The sequence below is a fragment of the Eucyclogobius newberryi genome, unplaced genomic scaffold (genome assembly GCF_026437365.1).
Source record: "Eucyclogobius newberryi isolate DKJ021-1_F unplaced genomic scaffold, fEucNew1.0.hap1 SCAF_122, whole genome shotgun sequence".
In the NCBI taxonomy this organism is placed as follows: domain Eukaryota; kingdom Metazoa; phylum Chordata; class Actinopteri; order Gobiiformes; family Gobiidae; genus Eucyclogobius; species Eucyclogobius newberryi.
This window is the reverse complement of record NW_027315749.1, coordinates 60,001-78,681: the sequence shown is the minus strand read 5'-3', so window position 1 is coordinate 78,681 and position 18,681 is coordinate 60,001. Positions and strand designations below refer to the sequence as shown.

The following is an 18,681-nucleotide window of genomic DNA, read 5'->3' as shown; positions in this document are numbered from 1 at the left end:
TTGTTAAATTTGATAACCAAAATATTGTGTTTTGGTATTCCGAAGCCGTAGACCAGCCGAATTCCAAGATATTTTGAGATACACCAGAATCCTCTTTGTAAGTAATGGTTCTAATAGTGAGCTTTCGTTCCCCCAGGGGCCAATCCAAACATTTACATTCTGAAAACAGGACATTGAGGAGTTGAGGCCTGAGTTTGGAAAAACTTGAAAAACTTTTGACAACTTTCTGTAAACAAGATGATGTGATTTTGGTGCATGTGCAGAGGAGCAAATAAGGTCAACACATTATGTCGGTGTAATCCCTCATTCGTCCAGGCGTGTTCCATAGTAGAAAAAGCTTCAGTTGTAGTCATCTGGACTCAAAAAAAAATAGACGTTTCGACTCTGATTAGCATCTAAATGTCCTGGTCCTGGTTCAGGTACTCAGGGTGGTTGAGCCAGGGTCTCACAAAGACAAAGAGGATTCTAATAGGCCATTAAAATTCTGAATAGGCTAGCTCGGTAGATACAAGGGGGGAGTTTCTGTTGAAACTACTTGACTACAACTGAAGCTTTTTCTACTATGGAACACGCCTGGACGAATGAGGGATTACACCGACAAACTTTATGTTCTGATTTTTTCTACAAATACAACTGTATATTATAGATGTTGAACTTACCAAAACAGAGAACATTTCAAATACCAATCTATGATAATGAATGCATGCTGAGACGACAACCCAATGAACTGCTCTGATTAGGTCCAGTCTATGAAGCTGTTAAAAACATTACTAACACATCATCGTGCCTGCCTTGGCCTCTTGTCTCCAGGGTACAGGGAGCATCGGAGGCCATACTGGGCATTGCGTGAACAATAGTGCGAGGGTGGCATTTTGGAAAATGTCCCATGTACCAACGGTTGCCAGATTGGGTCATGCGCCAGTTCCTTGGACAAAGAAGTTGGCACAGGGACATGCAGCAATCCATTTAAATTGGAACATGGAGGCGGAGGAGGGAGAGTAGGCACACGTCTGAGCAAAGCCTTTATGTGGAGAGGGCCTCAGCAGACAAAGACACACAGACAGCGGCCATTTGGAGCAGTGAAAGACAGAGGGGCGTTCTGGCATCTGGGAGAGGGTTCACCCGGCAACAGGCAGCTGGGGCTACTGGGGGAAACATTGAGAAATAAACAATAAAAAAAACATCTGAATTCAAAATTTTTATTGTGCTTTTTCCATGTAGTTATTAAAATATGAGGATTATTCTAAGATTTGCTCATTGTAAATCGCAATCTTGCTCTAAAACAGCTTGATAACAGAAACCGGTCCTTTGACTTCCTGTTTAAAATTACAGAGCTAATAAACCTAATAAACTCTTCATAGTCGCATTTCACCGTAGCAAGCATTTATGTGTTTTTATTGTTGAAAAATTGCAATGTGACATTTTAGAACCCTACATGTTTGACCTGAGTCCGAAATTTAAATGTAAATAATCCCAAGCAAATTCAGAGAAGTGGACGGGGATAGGGGGTAGGTGAAAACAGACATTTTCAGAGCACTCAAGGCTCAGAAGCATGACAAAACAGGGTTACTCAAACATGCATAAATCTTAAAATATCACCTTGAGTAAACTAATGATAGGAAAACACTGTTGCAACCAGGTTAAAAGCTCATTAAACTTGAGTTAGCATGTTATGTCCCCTAAACATAATCTTTGATACCTGCATCGGATAAACTTGGCAGAACCAACCGCAGAAAAACAGGAAGGGAAATCAACCTCACACTTCCTGATGCAAGAGTCCCGATCTGTAGACTGGAAGGTTCCAACTTAAAAACAAACAAAGCATGCCATAAATGCCAAAAGTATTTTCTACAGAGATAACTAACAATGACCCTATGTGCCTCTGCTAGTACAATAATCATGTTATCTTTATTGATTGGAAGTTGACCTAGTTAGCCCTAATCACACCGTCTGACATTTATACTTCATATGTCTCATGTGACTGGCCTAGTAAAACAATACACATTCCACCTTCATCACCATATTAGACAACATTTCTAGTTAGACTCCTGACCCCCAAGCAAATATTGTTGCATTAATTGTTTTTGCTTAAACCCATTAGGTGGTCAACATTACATCCACGTACACATGGAAGGCATGTCTGTTGCCATCCATGGAGACTGCACTATTCTCCCAACTAGAGGAATACAACAGGAACAGTCACTGCAGGTGCCAATAAGAAAAGGCTATGTGTGCATGATGTTTTGGTCTGTGTTTGCAAAATTTATTTTTAATATACCGGTACTATGTTAGCAAAGTGAAACCTAAATGGTCTCTCAAAAACAACATAGCATACTACTGTTTTTGGTGTATGGCAAGTTGACCAACAAGAAGACAATAGCTTAAAACTTAAAAATGCCTTGGTGATTTGGGGAAAATATCTGATTGCAATTTCTCCAACAAATTTACAAGTTCCTTTTCAAATTACATTTCACAATAAGCTAGAAGTCCATGGGCGTTAACATATGAGAGAAGACAGAAGAATTAAGGGCTTAATTTCCCCACACAACTTTAGACTAAAGATAGAAGTAAAGCCCTTGCTCTAAAGTAGTGAGGAGCTGTACAGTACCAGAGGAAGTGTCCAGACGTCTCTTCTGAGACATACACAAAGGAGAGATTCATTTCCAAACAGGCCTGCTGTGCTGGTGAATCAGCAGAGGAAGAGCTTGGGAGCATACAAAGAAGCATGGAGGAAAGCCTTTTGGACCTCATATGTTTACCAAAGACTACATAATAAGTCTGTGTTTTGTTTGTTTGTTTGTTTGTTTGTTTGTTTGTTTGTTTGTTTGTTTGTTTGTCTGTTTGTTTGTATGTATGTATGTATGTATGGAGTAGTCAATCTATCAACCAGCATCAACATTGGAAAATATATAAGTTATGGACCTGATATTGGTAGTGGCTAGTCAGTGGGAGATATCACAATAAAGTAGACATATGATGCTAAATCAACCCCGCCCACATCCCTGTCCATAGCTGTGATTATGTTAAGGTTAAAATAAAAATTAAGACTCATGCAGAGTTCTAAAATGTCCCATAGCCACTTTCCAAAAATCAAAAAATGTAAATGATAATCCGGTGCCTGTTACAGTGGGAGGTCACATTGAAGAGCTTGTCAGTTCTGCAGTTTTGAACAGGAAGTCAATATACCCTGTGTCTAGTGTTTTTGATCAATATTGCAGTATACAATGAACTAAATGTAAAATGATGATCTAACAATGTTATAGTTCAATACAAAGTACCTTTATGTTGTGATGATCAGCCTATTTGAGGAGCTTGGTCCCATTGGTCAGCCTCTGTCATGTGCTAGTGACAAGTGGATTTAACCAATTCTATTGGTTAACTCTTAGAGACATTATGCAGTTACATATAGTGTATAGTGTAGGCTTTAATAAAAATGTGATTGTATTGATTTCATGCCATATCTTCCTAAAGATATCTTGCCATTATTGTTATTTTGTATTTAAATGTTCAGTGTTTCTGTTCATATAAATGCCCTGGCATTTGACAAACATGAGTGTAGTGAATTATAGTTGTAATTATGAGTTCAGTGCTAAGTTTAGTGCTGTCTACATTACCATTTACTGTTATGATCACTGTTGTATTTGAAAATGGTACTATGACTAAGTTGTATTATCTATTATTGTGTCTGTGTTTGGTTCTTGATAAAATACTGCATGGAATTACCTTTAATATCTGAGATATAAGGTCTATATAATCTGAGATATAAGGTCTATATAATAACAGCATTAAATTCTAATTAACTATTTATTTGCATTTTCTACATTTGTTTATTAGAGGGAAAATATCATCATCATTAGATAATTGAATAGCTATTTACTAATCCAATTAATAAAACTAGGCCCAATATCAACCATCTCCTTTAAGCCCTATAATATTATTTGTGCTAGGCACAACTGTCAATGAGCTCATTCACTTCCTTTTAGACAAAACAACATGTGGTGGAGAATTCCTCAAATGCTTGGAAATGGTACGCATAAGTTTGGTGCCCTTGAATGCACAAAAGCTGAACTGACCTCGAACTATAACAACTCTAACACCAACCACACGCTAATCTTTGGCAAATGTGACTGGCTGCCAAAATAATAGACAAAACATGATGCTTTTTAGGCAGTTCCTTGTCAAACTCAGATTTCACAACCAGCAAGACTAAAAGTGCAATGACATCATCTCACATTCATTCAAACTCAGATATTCTGGACAAAAGTGCCTATAAAACCTATAAGACTCAACATTCCGCTAACAACAAGAAAATGTGCCAATGGAGGTGTTTGAAAACCTCCAGGGGTTCACAATGTGGTTGCGACAGAATGGTCGATAAATAAAATGAGACCCAAAAAAGCAAATAATAATGGATTATATGAGCACTATGTGTTTCCCCCATCGGAAAAGTTTCATAATGCACCTTTAAAACACAACTTGTATTTTTGATATAATGCAAGTTTGGATTTTCATATTGTGTATGGGCTGTGTAGACTTAAAGTAAGGAATTAGTGCTGTGTTCTAAAACTGAATTTCTTGACCTATGTCATCAATATGCGATGTGCCACTCAACAAAATAAAGGTGTTATGGTATTATTGTTTGTCAAATCATAACTCTGTATTTTATATAGATTCTGGCTCTTGTTTTCAGTATGGTTGCTAGGTAACAGTTCTGGAATTACGTATGTCAGATTTGCTGCCCATGTCCTATAGACTTTAAAGGTCCAATATGTAACTTTTCTCATGAAAGGTCTGCCACATGCTTGTCTTAAAGGAGATGTTATTGCTTTGTCTAGAATGTTCCACAGTATGGCATGAAACTCAGCTTTCTCCATGAAGACACGCTAGTAATGCTAACGGGCCAAGATACAGATCAGATCTGTGGAAGTGAGCTCATTTTCTACCAATAAAAAATACTAGTAATTGAATAAAAGAAACATAGATAAGTTTACTGCCACACTGTGGAACATTCCAGGCAAAGTAATACAATTTCCATGGAGACAAAAATGTGGCAGTCACCCACCTGTGAAGTCATATACTGCACCATTAATAACCTAAGTTGGTAAAATCTTGAGTTGTCAGTGATCACGAATGGTGCAGGAGTTAAACTAACTTTAAGGTCAGAGAATTGATTGTTGAACCCAAAGTGTTGTATAAATGGGCAGGACTCTTCATTCACATTGACTAATCCAGCCACAGTAAACTAGGCAACAAGGACTAGTGAAAGCTAAATTACAAAGTTCAACTCCCTAGGTAACACTCAGATAAATATTACAGAGTGCTTTATTCTATTTCGCAATGGAAACTTCCCTGTAATAACCTTATCTTCTTACCATCTAAATAAAAGAGCCAGTGCTACGGTACTTTCATGATAAGACTAATACAACCATAGCTGCTCTTACACGCTTTCCCTCAGAATTGGCCTGAACCTCTTCACTAATAAAACATTAGTGCACTATGCTCTGTTTGCCTCTGCTTGTCTTTCTGCAAGCTATCAGTAATATTTATATTCACACTTGATCCAGCTTACGTCAGGAGGCAAAATATTCCTTCAGCGCTGATGGCTTGATATGAAGGAATCTGCTTGTGCAAGTAAAGAATGTCTTATTAAAATTGCTTTTACCCTCCATGGGCAGATTTTTCTTTTGTAAGAAAGGATATATGATTTCTAAAAGCTGGAATCCCTGTTTCCTGTTTTCCCTCCATGTAGTGTAATGACACTATTGTTGACATAGTTGTACATCAACCTTGGCCAGTATGACTCACGACACGCCAGCAGCCAGTTTTTATCTCTACTTGGTCAACCTTGCCTACGGAGAAGGAAGAAGAGAACATTGTTCAGAGAAGCTGCAGAAATATTATCTATTCAGCGAACCATTTCATTTCCTTATTCAGATTCAGATTTCCTTCTTCAGATTTACCGTCCTCCCTGTTTGAATGTCAAAAATGTTCATAAGACATTAAAAACATGCCCCCAGAGTTCAAAGGTGATATGATTTGATTCATAGAATCTTGAAATTGGTGGGGTTTATAGAGAGCCTGAAGGGTACTTCTGCTTCTCCATCATTTTCCGTTAGCATCATGTTGACTAGCTCAGACAAAGTTGCAAGAGGCAACAAGATTACAATTTCTCTGGAGACAGATGGAGCAATTAACCTTCTTAATCAACAGGTTTTTTGTAAGCACCTTGGCCTTGGAGAGTCACAGTGTCAATAGAGAAATTTTGTATAATGTTTTCTATTGAGTTTGTTATACTTACTAGTTCAAAGTTAGGGGGAAAAAACATGGATGTCGTCATTTTCATTGCATGTTTTTGAATCATACCCTTATTTGTTTGGGATTGGCTGCACAAACTTGTCAGATTAATCATATGTGGCCTATTAAGCACCTTGGGAGTTGAATAACAGCACAACTTTCTAAGGCTATTGTGAAATAATTAGTTCATATTTTTTATTTATTTGTGCCAACAGAAGTTTTTATATTTCATGTTGATGGTTCTGGTAATTACATAGATATGAACCATAAACCAGGTAAACAAATTTACAATCTGACAACTAAATTCAGGTAAATTTTACAATAGAATTCTGAACAGCTCCAGTTCAATTTTAAACTAGAGGGATTCCAGAATGTTGTGATGACACATGAACTCAACCTTTTTACCACTAAAGTCTTGTCAGTAGAGATGATCTGTGGATGAAGAGTGGTCCAGTTTTACCTCTAGATTGCCTGGCCTGAAGCCCTAAAGTCTCTGTCGCCCTAAAGTCTCTGTCCGGCCTGTCGCTGGCTTGAGGAGAGCTGCTGCCGATGGAGCCTGTTGTTTACACCTCCTTGATGCACCAAGGTGACTCACATGAGACTGTACATGGCCCGGACCCTGCACTACAATTGTATGCTGGTGTTTGTGTTGTGAGAGTGAATGCGGGACAACAGATGAAAATTAGCCCATTGCTAATCCAGCGTGTTTACCTAACCTAATACTGATGTGCAATTCTGTCATATGTGCAATTGCTGTTGGAATTCATGTGCAATTCATGTGCAATTACTGTGAAATTCATGTGCAATCTATGTGCTGTCGTGACACATTCATGTGCAATTACTCGTCGTGATCACATGCAATGGTATTTATGTATTTATTTATTTATTTTTATTTTTCTATGGGAGTTTTTATTTATTTATAGGAGATCTTCCACTGAAAGTGTTTTTCAGACTTCCTATAAGTGATCTGTTCTTTTCTTCTGTATCTACCTCTGTATCTTCCTGCTTTGCACCAATGAAATTTCCCCATGTGGGACAATAAAGGAATATCTTATCTTATCTTATCTTACCATATGTATTTCATGTATGTTCATTAACATGTACTGTCTTGACGAAAAAAACAAAACAAACATGCTTCTTACACAGTACACAGTCCCAGAATCAATGGGACAGTGTGTTGTGTTGTCTGCGCTCCGATCGATCGCATCGGACTAAGGCCGTTGGCGTTACAAACCATGCAGAGCATCGTTTAGACAGCATTGATTTAGGGTTACACCTGGGGCCAGTTTAATAGAGCATGTCTGGGATAATCAAGGCACTAACATGGATGAAATATAGGGAATGTTACTGCTGGTCTGACCACGCCTGCCACCCAGTCCTGTTGAGTTTTAACAAGCGCTGTGTAAGTTTATGCCTTACTTAGATGGTATACAGTCAGCCGCTGTACAGATTGCATACAGGAACTGGGGCAGTCATAATAGCTATAAAAGTCTTCATATTGGAGTTACAGTTACACAAAATAAAATACCAAAGAAGCTGCCAATATGAATTATTGAATGTGTTTGTACTAGGAAAATGCAAATGGTTTCAAAAAGGATGTAGCTAGAAATGAACGCGATAATGTTGCATAGTCCAAAAGCAATAACAAAGTAGTTAAACAGCTAATCGGATGTTTATCTATTTAATTTCTTGTAGCACTTTAGGACACACCTTTTTGGCATGGTTTTCCTCCAACAATTAAAATTTTCCTTGCAGATCATTTGAGCTTTTTCTTTTTCTATATGGCACTGGGTCTAAGCGTTTCAGGGACTTATAGTCATAGGGTTAGGGTTTCATCATTTGTTTTTTTAGGGTCTCCATCCATTCTTCAGCCGCCCCAGCACTGCAAAAGTATTATTGATGATTTTACTGAGATTTTTGGTCATTACAGGTGATTTCAATGTTCATGTTGATATTTGTGACAGAAATGCTAAAGAGCTTCATGTCTTTGAAAACTGCGGTCATAAAGCCTCTCCTAAAAAAGGACAGTCTTGATGCCACAGTACAGCGTAATGACTGGCCCATCTCTAATCTGCCATTTGGGCAAAGTCCTTAAAAAGGTTGTTTACAGCTCAAGGAGAGAGAGCAGAGACGGCAAGAGATGCTGTGCATAGGCCTTATTAATAGGGCTTCTCGGTAATTAGAGGTGTGGTTAAAGAGTGGGGCATGGTTACTAGAGGAGTAGAGGTTGAGGCGTGGTCCTGCTCCTGAAGCCAAGTTGACGATTAACATCTCCAACTACACTTACAGAGACTAGAGGGCTGGGTGGCACACATCACTGGCACTGCCCTAAATTGGTTAAGGTCCTATCTGGAAGACAGGACGAACTTTGCCTGTGACCTGTGCGGTGCCCCAAGGGTCAATCCTGGGACCCTTCTGTTCAACCTCAACATGCTGCCGTTAGGTCAGTTGATACGCAGTGAAAATGTATCACAATTATGCAGACGATACTCAGATTTATGTTTCACTGTCGGCAGGTGAATATGGACCAGTAGATTCACTCTGTCACTGCATCCAACAGATCAGTGTGTGGAGGCAAAACAACTTTCTCCAGCTGAACTCAGACAAGACTGAAATCATCGTCTTTGGCCCACAGAGAACGTGTCAGCAGTCACTTCCAGACTCTTGCTCTAAAACCTACAAATCAAGTTAGAAATCTAGAGGTAATAATGGACTCAGACTTGAATTTTAACAGCCACATCAAATCAATAACATCAGCAGATTTTACCGTCTAAAAAAGATAGCAAAATCAAAAATATAGTGTCTAAACCAGATTTGGAGAGACTTATCCATGCGTTTGTCTCCAGTAGATTAGACTCCTGTAATGGCTGCTCACTGGCCTCTCCAAACGAGCTGTAAAACAGCTGCAGTACATCCAGAACGCTGCTGCTCGGGTCCTGACTAGAACCAGGAAGTATGATCACATTAATCATGTTCTCAGGTCTCTGCACTGGCTCCTGTGGCTCAGAGAATAGACTTTAAACTTTGCACCAAAGCACATCGTGGACATGTTAGTGTCATATGAACCAGCTCGGACTCTGAGGACCTCAGGGAATGACCTCCTGCTGGTGCCTGGTGCCTGAGGTCTGCTGATCTGTCTTTCAGTTTTATGCAGCTAAAATCCAGAACAGTCTTCCTGAAGATGTTGGCCCGCTCTCTATTCTAACAATGTTCAAATCTATGCGAAAAACTCTTGTTTAGCTGTGCACATGACTGAAATGATTTTCTTTGCACTCTTCTCTTTTATGTCTTAAACTGTGATTTGTGATTTCTATCATGTCTGGGATATGTATGCATTTTTTCCTGCTGTGTGAAGCACTTTGAAATGCCTTGTGTACAAATTGTGCTCCTCAAATAAACTTGCCTTGTCTTGCCTCTAATGATGATTAGTTATATTCTTTCTTGCATCTCTTCCGATGCAAAGACGTCGCGAGAATGTCCATCTGGGCCGGCAGAAGCCCGTTTCTCCGGTTGGGTCAGGTTTGCTATCCATCTTAGCCTCGTTAGCTTCGTTAGCTTGTGATACCGGCTGTTTTCCAAGAGGGCCGTGGACAGTCAACTTTGTATTTTTTGGTCCCGTAAAGTTGTGTCTTTCTTGTTTACGCATCCCTTGTTCTTCCTCTTTGGAACAATGATTTTAAAGCCAACGTTTTCAGCAGCGGTGTGGATGCATCAACTCAAAGCACCGCCATAACCGGAAGTCCTACAATGTACCTTTTCAACTTTGTGACGAAAGCTTTCTGAAGGCGATAAAATTCACGACGCAAGAATTTTAAAAAATACTGTAAATATCTTCTTTTTTTTTTTTCATCCATTCTGAATAAAACACAACATAAAGAATAGACTAGTGAAAAATTTTACAACAGTAGGCAGCAGTTGAAAAGCTAACAAACAATTTTTATTTAAGAATTTCAACCTTCTGAAAAAGGCCAGCTCTCATTTTTTATTACTACATTTATGGAGTACCTTCCGAGGATACATGAAGGTTTGGATGTACATACATGTCACATCAGTCATTTGTGGTTTTAGACTACGTTTTTCGTTTTCATCACATGACAATGGTGATGGCTGTATAGAATTACACACAAGCTTTAAGTGAAAACATGTCCACTCATAGTACGCCATATGTCACAGTGAAAACCCCACAGTTGTGCCTGATGACCACATGCCAACAAATGTGGCCCAGACATCTCATCTAATCATAGCTCACTGGAAATGTATGGGCTCTAGCAGCAGTCAGAATAAAGACGTCAGACAAAGAGCTGATAGGCCGAACAGGAAGTGAGAACGAGAGCTCAAGAATGCTATAAACAGGACTTCCTGTTTAGCCACAATCGGCTACATTCATGTGATGTCATAACATTCTCAAGACCCTGGTTTAAAATAGTGATTGAGGGCAAGCTAAAAGTCTAGAAAAAAATACAAATTTGTGTGTAAAAATCTGCCATTTCTGCCTACATGGCACAAAGTCATTCCCCCCCAAAAGCTGCAAAAAAGAAATGAGAAATACAAATAAGAAACAAAACGTGCAGTTAAATATAAAAGGGTATAAGGTGACATTTCTGCAGCTTGGTGTGACCTATTGGTAAGTCTGTAATGCGGTCAACATTGCGAAAGGGTATCACAGATAATGGTCACTTGCAGCACTGAGCGTTGCTCTTGGGTGGGTGTGCGGTTTCCATGGAAATCCGCGGCAGAGCCAGTCAGAGAAAGATAATTGACTTGGACAGGCGGCTTGGAGGAACCCATGTGTTCAGATAAAACGACAGAGCACTAAGAAATGAATTAGCCTCACTGAGATGTGGTTAGGAGTGACTAACCATAACCAGAAAACACATATATTTAACCATTTTTGTGACCGTTTTGGCATGTTTATGATACAGATCAGCTTGAATATTTTTTTGTTTTCTTAAATAGATTAATATATGATCTTACATAGAACTGGAAACTTTCACTTTTTTGGTACAAAGATATTTTTTCAAGCCAGATTCCCTGCCTGTTGCAACTCCCTATATTTATCCAGCCTTCAATACTATATTTGTAGCCCTACTTCTCAGAAGTAACTGACATGCTAGCTTTATTGCTAACATGACACATCTATATTGCATAAACAAAGTATCTTCATTTGAAAAAAAAAAGTGCCAAAATGTATCACACGTGTAGGGTTAGGGGTTAGACAAGAACACACTGTTTTTCATTTGAAAACCAGCACACAGCCTTGACAATGAGGCAGCCAGTTGTCTCCGCCCACCCATCTCAGGAAGTGACTCAGCACCAGCAGCTGTTGCCATGGGTTACCAGGCAGGACAGCCTGCAGGATCCCATCAGATTGGGTGCTGCTGGCCCATCAGTCCCCTCCGCCTCCTTTAGGCTTCCTGAATATATTTACAGATTTCAATCACTTTCCCAGGGTAGCATGAGCATTAGAGCAGGGGGCAAGCAGGAGGCCTGTTGGGCCTTAATCCCATCTGCAACAAGATGTGGTTCAAGAGCTGTGTGTTAGCTGTTAGCCCAGTAACCTCCTCTTCTACCCCTCCTCCCAAGTGCAGATTAATGCCTTATTAAGAGCAACTGACTTAACGCCAATCCACTTAGACCACTTGAAGACTGTTACGTATAGGCACAGTTTGCAGGATGCTCCATTGAAAGACAAACAACTTTCCACAAGCTCACAGTGATGAGCTTGTGGAAAGTTGACAAGCCTAAATATTTTTCACTTCCTGGTTAATGTTCTCACAAGTCTGGGAGATGAGCAGGAAAAAAACTTCAGATTGTCAACTTATCTTTTAAAATTTAAATGTGCATTATTTATAACTTTTCTACAGCAGGTTCCGCCACAATCTGCTTGTTTCCATGGAGATGTTGTTGCCTTACCTGGAATGTTCCACAGTATGTCACTGAACTCATCTATTTCAAGCAAATTATGCCGCTCGGCCAAGTTACATGTCAGATCTGTAGAGCGGTGTCGCCGCTCACAGAAATAATGCACATTTATCAAGATATATTTGAACAATGAAAACACTTTTTATTGAATAAATGCAAAATGTACAGGTTTAATGCCCTACTGTGGAACATTCCTCAAAAAAGCAATGACATCTCCATGGAGCAGACACCTAGGCAGAAAAGTCACATAGTGCACTTTACATTTTTTGCAAGAGATGTCAGCCATGTCATGCTAATGCCTTTGATTGTGTTTGCGGAGGATTATTTAGGTGAGACGCACTTGAGGGCGCATGGAGTAAATCTCCCGCTGGGCTGCACCTTGTTCTGTAGGTCAGGACACGCTCCATAAGCCACTGCTCACCCATGCATTAAACTGGCCGAGGAAACCATTTGTCTTTCTGCTTATCCATGAGTTATGCTCCTGTTAATGTTAAACCAAGAGTGAACGCTGTAACAAATTGCACTAAATTTTGTTTTTCAAAACCTATTATGACGAGGTGATCCTGTCTTTTCATTTTCATAATTTTGTCTCACAAAAATGCTTCTTCTGCAACTAATATCTTAAAAATCAAAAAGTGGTTTCAAAGAAAAGAGAAGAAAAAAGAAGCAAAGTATGTAGTGCACTGTCAAATAAAACATTTACAATTTAGCTTTAGTAACAAAATCTTTTTTATTACAACATTTCACGGTTTTCCATTACTGGTAATGATTTGGTGGCAGAGTAACATGACTGCTGGGAATTTACAAAATTCCAAAAGATTTTGATTTAGAGTCAAAATCAAGCAACAGATGGTTTTAATTGCCAGTATTTTTTCCAAATTTGAAAGCTGAACACAAAAGCAATCCCAAATGGTTCAGAACCAGGGCCAATACTATTGAAGTGGGAACAAGGTCTTGGGATCTCCCAGATCTAGATGGAATCCGTCAATTAAATTTATCCTTGTGTAAAAAAAACAAAAACAGAAACATAGTGACGCAAAATTTTTGGGGCATTTACATTTTGGCCAGCGTACATACAAAGTTGTGCATTTTCCGAAAATTAGGAGACAAAAAACAATAAAAAGCTTGACGCCCCAGCTTTTGGCGTGAAAGCAGCTACACAGGAAGTTGGGTTTTGGTGTTGGTGGGTGAGACGATGATGTGCTTCCTGTCACTCAGGACACTGTGTGCCCACGAGAGACACACTTTAGGACCAAGTCGTTCCCCTGCACTGCCTCAGATGGACCATCCTCGAGGGGGGGAGATGTTCACCAAGGGACACATGCCAACTGCCCAAAACGGAGGCACCATCCGTCCGCACGCGGTGTGCAGCGCGGTTATTGTTGTCATTTCATAATTTCGGTTACAAAGTTATACATCTAAAAGAAGTGACTGAAAACAAGGCAATGCGGGAGAAGGGGGTGTACAGTGCATGATGGAGCTGCAGGCTTCACGATGACCCTGCTGCCTTCTCCTGTTCGATGGCTGCAGAAAGACAAGAGAAAGGTGTGAGAAATGAGTCTGTGGTCCGATGGTCCCCGCTCCCCCCCAACACACACACACTCACTTTCTTTTGAAGGCAGGGGGTTCTTCTCCTGCGTCTCCGTTTTCTTCAGCTTGGCCTTGTCAAAGCTGGTCACTTCAGAGATGTCAGGCTTGTCGCTCATGGTTGCGATTAGTCTGTAAAAATAAGATAAGGGCAAACTGTGAAACTACAACCCGCTGTAAAACATAATATTCAGGCATATTATGTAGACAATGGTTACGTAAGAGTGATTTCTGAGGCTGATCTTGATTTCTGCAGCACAATAGTGGGTTGGGCGTTGTCTGAAATCACGTCTACTTCCACTACATGCGCAACACTTTCCCCTCCCGTGCCTTTGTCCTCCCGCAGCTCCACTCGGCCACGCTTGCCCTGCCATCCTTCCCCGTTATCCAACACATGAGCCCGTGATGCTGCAGACAACAAAGCCAGTCCAAAGCCAGACATTTACATAACAATGGACGATCCCGTGCTGAAAAAATGGTCATGGCGCTCAAAAAAGGGAGGAAAAAGTGGCTGTTTGAGTTGCGCAATGGCATGATATGTGTTATTTATGCAGCCTGTGTTCATCATAAGTTCATCAGACGCGCACTTTAGAACGTCCGCACATTCACCGCTCACGTAGGCTACTTCTCCCTTGGCGCAGCGTAATCGAACCACCGCCCAGATTTTGGCCCATTCACCATGTTTCTGCAAAAATCCAAGTTCAACGGTGCAAACACACACAAAAAAAAAACACGCAAGAAAAACGACGCGCAGCGACAAAGCGCGTTACAGCGTCATAGGAACGTTAAGGACCGGGCGCACGCAGCTCCACGGCAACAAAGGAAAGGGCTCTTGGACATGTGTGAATGTGTCAGGACAAAGACACATACAGTGCCCACCACGCCACTCCCATGAACCAGACCGCAAAAATACCACCGCGTATACTTTGCAGGACAAATACAACTCTCATTTGTCCAACCCGGGCGAGGAAGTTGGATCGCGATTTTGAATGCCCCGAGTCCTGGGTGAACATCATAATGGACAAAGATGCTGTTTAGATGGAGATGGCTTACCGGAGTGTTCGGTGGCGGGGAATGTCTCTGGTCGGAGAGGTGCAGCTGTAGTGGCGCGTCCCACTGCGCGCAATAGATATAGCGAGAAATATGCTAATGACGCGTGACATCATCCGCAGGGTCTCTCCGCAGCGCCCTCTGGTGGAGATGCGCTGGCACGGCATCAAACACGTGCGCTTAGTTGTGACTTTCTGAAGCGAGTGTCCGCACGATCAAACTGTCATATTGGTGAGTTTTAGCTGATGACAAGTCTAAATGAGGATAAAACAGAGTCTAAATGAGGATAAATGGTTGGAATTAGTAGGCTATTGTTGGCCAATGGACTGTGCCGTGATTTCCTCGTTGCAATTTTTATGCAACGAACGCCCCCTGGCGGGAGTAAATGAAACCTACAGAGGGAAAATATTGATAAAGTAATAATAAAAATAAATTAATAGTAATAAAATAATTTAAAGTGTTGAAATAGTAAGCGTAAAAAATTGAATAGCCTGACAGGTTACCAGACCTACATATTTACGGATATTTAAAAAAAAAATACAGATATTACAATTACACGTATTAACTCTTACACTGAAATATGGTATTTTGGTCAGTCTGTTGGCACTGTAAATAAAATTATGTTGCTACATCAAAGACCAAGACCAAACATTACAAACAAAGCAATAACATTTTCATGGAGAACAGCAGATGGCGTGGCAGACCATCCATTAGAAAGGTTACATGGTTCCCCTTTTAAGTAGTAAATGTAATAGTGAATGGATGGACAGATGAATGCTACAAACTGAATCGTCAAATTTATAAAACGTGTTTCTACCTTCAAGGCACCACTCACCCATTCACACGCACAATCATAAGTACACTAATGTAGACAGACACTGGGGCGAGGTGTTAAATGTCACAGCAGCAGTGATCGCACCGCCAACCTGTCAACCAAGGATGATTTATGTGTCCATTTGAATAAAATATGACATTAAAAAGCAGTGACTTTGTAAGGAATTGTCAAAAGCTTTATTGTCAGAGAAACAGCTTAAAGTGTTAAATATAAAAAAATAATCATGACATTTCACCATCTTTAATTCACCTTCAAGCACAGTGGCATCAAAGAAACAAAAGTGACCCGTTACAACTGTGACAATTACACCACTTCAATGACTTCAGCTGAAATCACAGGTGAAATTTGAACACTTGAAGCCAAACTTCAGGCTCAGTTAATTTAATGACCTTTTGGAATGTGGATGGAGCACCCACTACTACCGCGTTCAGACAAACCTGTCCATGTTTTTAACACAACTAAAGAACAAAGGTTTGTAGGTTAGGGTAATAAAATATGCATTACTATTAGCAGCTTTGTGTCGGCACATTCTGGTTAGGCTCAGGACTAAACATGATGACAACGTGAAGATTGGATTCTACTCAGATTTAACCAGGTTGGGCCTAAGAAAACAAACATTCTATATATAGCTGTTAGTATATAACCTTTTTAGTACTATATTGGCCAAGCAAATTTTAAGCATTTTCAAATTTTATTTAGAAGTATCATTTCTTTCCAAACATACAAAGAAAGGAATGCCTCATACACGAAGTCAGCAACAAATAAGACAAAAACAGCCTTTGGTTAAGAATTGAAGGCCATATCAGCAAAAAATATGCTGAACATAAGAAAACAAAATACAAAAGAATGAATTTATAAATACACAATGATCTTAAGGAGGACGTGATGTATTGCTCCGTTTCCTGGTGTGGATGTGATGTTTACAGTCATGTTTGGTCCTGAGAGCCTCTGAGGAGGTGGCCATGACAGGACAGGAACCTTAGACTGACACTTTACAAAGGAACATGGCTGAAGAGGTAGGACACGGACTCGCCGTTGTGGGTTCTCCTGATGGCCTCGGCCAGAATCATGGAAATGTCAATTACCTAAAACACAAATGGGAGTACAGTAGGATTTATGACCAATATTATTTACTTTTAACTAAAAGCACTCCCTGCAGTCATAATTACCTGGATTTTTGGGCAAGCTTTCATCTTCTCCTCCTGTGGTATTGTGTTAGTCACAACCACAGCTTCAAACGGGGCCTGGTTGATGCGAGAAATGGCAGGACCTGAGAAGATTCCATGTGTAAGAATGGCGTAGACCTTCACTGCCCCAGCGTCGATTAGCCTGCAGACAGTTCAGTGACAGAAGGGAGACAAACACAATTAATGTCTTCTTTTACGCAGCGACTCAGGTGGTCAGGAAAAACACATTCAGAGAAAGCACTGACTTGTCGGCGGCATGGCAGATAGTGCCACAAGTGTCGGCCATGTCATCCACAAGAATGGCCACTCGGTCCTTGACGTCTCCGACCAAGACCATGCGATCCACTTCATTGGCCTTTTTCCTCTCTTTGTGGATGAGGGCAAAGTCCACATTGAGGCGGTCAGCGATAGAAGTTACACTGAGAATAGAAAGACATGATTAACCCACCGCCAAAAATATGCTTATTCTCCTAATTGTAATGACCTTACCGTTTGGCTCCTCCAGCATCTGGAGACACAATTATACAATTTTTCCATTCTGGAATATTCTCCTTTATCCACTGCAGAACAGCAGGCTCCGCATACAGGTTGTCAACAGCTATATCAAAAAATCCCTGCAAAACAAAAAATATGTAAAGAGTTATACAAAACTGTATAGCAGGCCTTCTCAAATGGGGTGCCATAGCGTGGGTGCAGGGGTGCCATAGCGTGGGTGCAGGGGTGCCATAGCGTGGGTGCAGGGGTGCCATAGCGTGGGTGCAGGGGTGCCATAGCGTGGGTGCAGGGGTGCCGTAGCGTGGGTGCAGGGGTGCCGTAGCGTGGGTGCAGGGGTGCCGTAGCGTGGGTGCAGGGGTGCCGTAGCGTGGGTGCAGGGGTGCCGCGGAAAATTGTAGTTTGATGAAATGTTTAGAACAAAGACAAATGAACATATTAGGTCATGAAATAATTGTTGTAACCCCTTCAATAGAATGCCATTAAAGTTGTTTTTGATTGATTGAAAACAATCTGAATTGATGCCCTGAAAGAAGAGATGAGGAGAAGAACAAACGGGAACAAGACAGACAGAGTCCTGTTGGGAGCAGATTGGAGCGGTCTGTCTGCTTAATTTTTATAAATACTTTTATAGGTTAATAAGGCTTGAGCCATGGAGTGGAATTCATTCCACGGAACGCTCGAGTCTTTGTTATTGCCCGGTTTCTTCTTAGGCCGCAGTTATTTTATTACTTGGTTTACGGATTTTTAAATGAAATATATTGAACAGGCGGGCGAAATATAATTTCAATTTCAAAATATTTTTTCTTCCTTGTTTACCCCCCCCTCCTCTCGCGCTGGAGAAAATGTGGTAAACGGGTTTAAAATGTGTCTTTGCAATATAAAGGAGTTAGCGCTGCGCCTAGCAGACAAGGAAACGGGCGCACGCGTCTTCTCACGCTCTCCAGGGGGCGCGCGCAGGGACGGAGCCACTTCGTCCCAGACTCATGCAGGATTTTGACGAAAAATGGCTTCACGCGCTCTTATCTTTTGACTTAATACCGCTTTTTATATTTAATTTAATGCTATTTTGCGTTGTCGGCGGAACTTTGTATATAAAAAATAATAATTATTTTATTTATATAGTAGAAATCAATAAGCTAAGTGCGGGGGATCCGTAAACCAAGCAATAAAATAACTAAGGCCTTATTATTATTCATGATCATTTTGCCACAACTCAGGCATTTTTGACCCCCTGAACATCGATCAAAAAGTCCCACTTGGGGCTCGGCCCGAACTCGAATAAAATGGAGCTTGCGAGAACGCCCGTCGCAA

General features: G+C 40.6%; 2 protein-coding genes across 2 annotated transcripts in view; both read right to left on the bottom strand.

The window, feature by feature from the left end:
- Positions 1 to 12,927: 12,927 nt before the first annotated feature.
- LOC140357032 (thymosin beta-12) lies at positions 12,928 to 14,962 on the bottom strand. Its single transcript, XM_072442006.1, has 3 exons — positions 14,857 to 14,962; positions 13,823 to 13,935; positions 12,928 to 13,740 (listed from the first exon to the last, which is right to left on the bottom strand). The coding sequence occupies exons 2-3, from the start codon at positions 13,920 to 13,922 to the stop codon at positions 13,706 to 13,708; spliced, it is 135 nt and encodes a 44-aa protein (XP_072298107.1). The 5' UTR covers positions 13,923 to 13,935; positions 14,857 to 14,962; the 3' UTR covers positions 12,928 to 13,705.
- An 888-nt stretch (positions 14,963 to 15,850) lies between these two features.
- LOC140357031 (ribose-phosphate pyrophosphokinase 2) overlaps positions 15,851 to 18,681 on the bottom strand; it is a 13,680-nt gene continuing 10,849 nt past the window's right edge. Inside the window, exons 4-7 of the mRNA XM_072442005.1 lie at positions 17,365 to 17,489; positions 17,121 to 17,294; positions 16,858 to 17,017; positions 15,851 to 16,773 (exon numbers count right to left, since the gene is read on the bottom strand). Coding sequence (XP_072298106.1) covers positions 16,681 to 16,773; positions 16,858 to 17,017; positions 17,121 to 17,294; positions 17,365 to 17,489 — 552 coding nt within the window. The 3' untranslated portion in view covers positions 15,851 to 16,680. The remainder of the gene's footprint in view (positions 16,774 to 16,857; positions 17,018 to 17,120; positions 17,295 to 17,364; positions 17,490 to 18,681) is intronic.

What these genes read in the sequence shown, in the direction of transcription:
- LOC140357032 (XM_072442006.1), bottom strand. Translation starts at nt 13,922, where the DNA reads ATGAGCGACAAGCCTGACATCTCTGAAGTGACCAGCTTTGACAAGGCC. An exon ending in CCCCCTGCCTTCAAAAGAAA is followed by an intron (nt 13,741 to 13,822) that starts GTGAGTGTGTGT and finishes GTCTTTCTGCAG; the next exon opens with CCATCGAACAGGAGAAGGCA.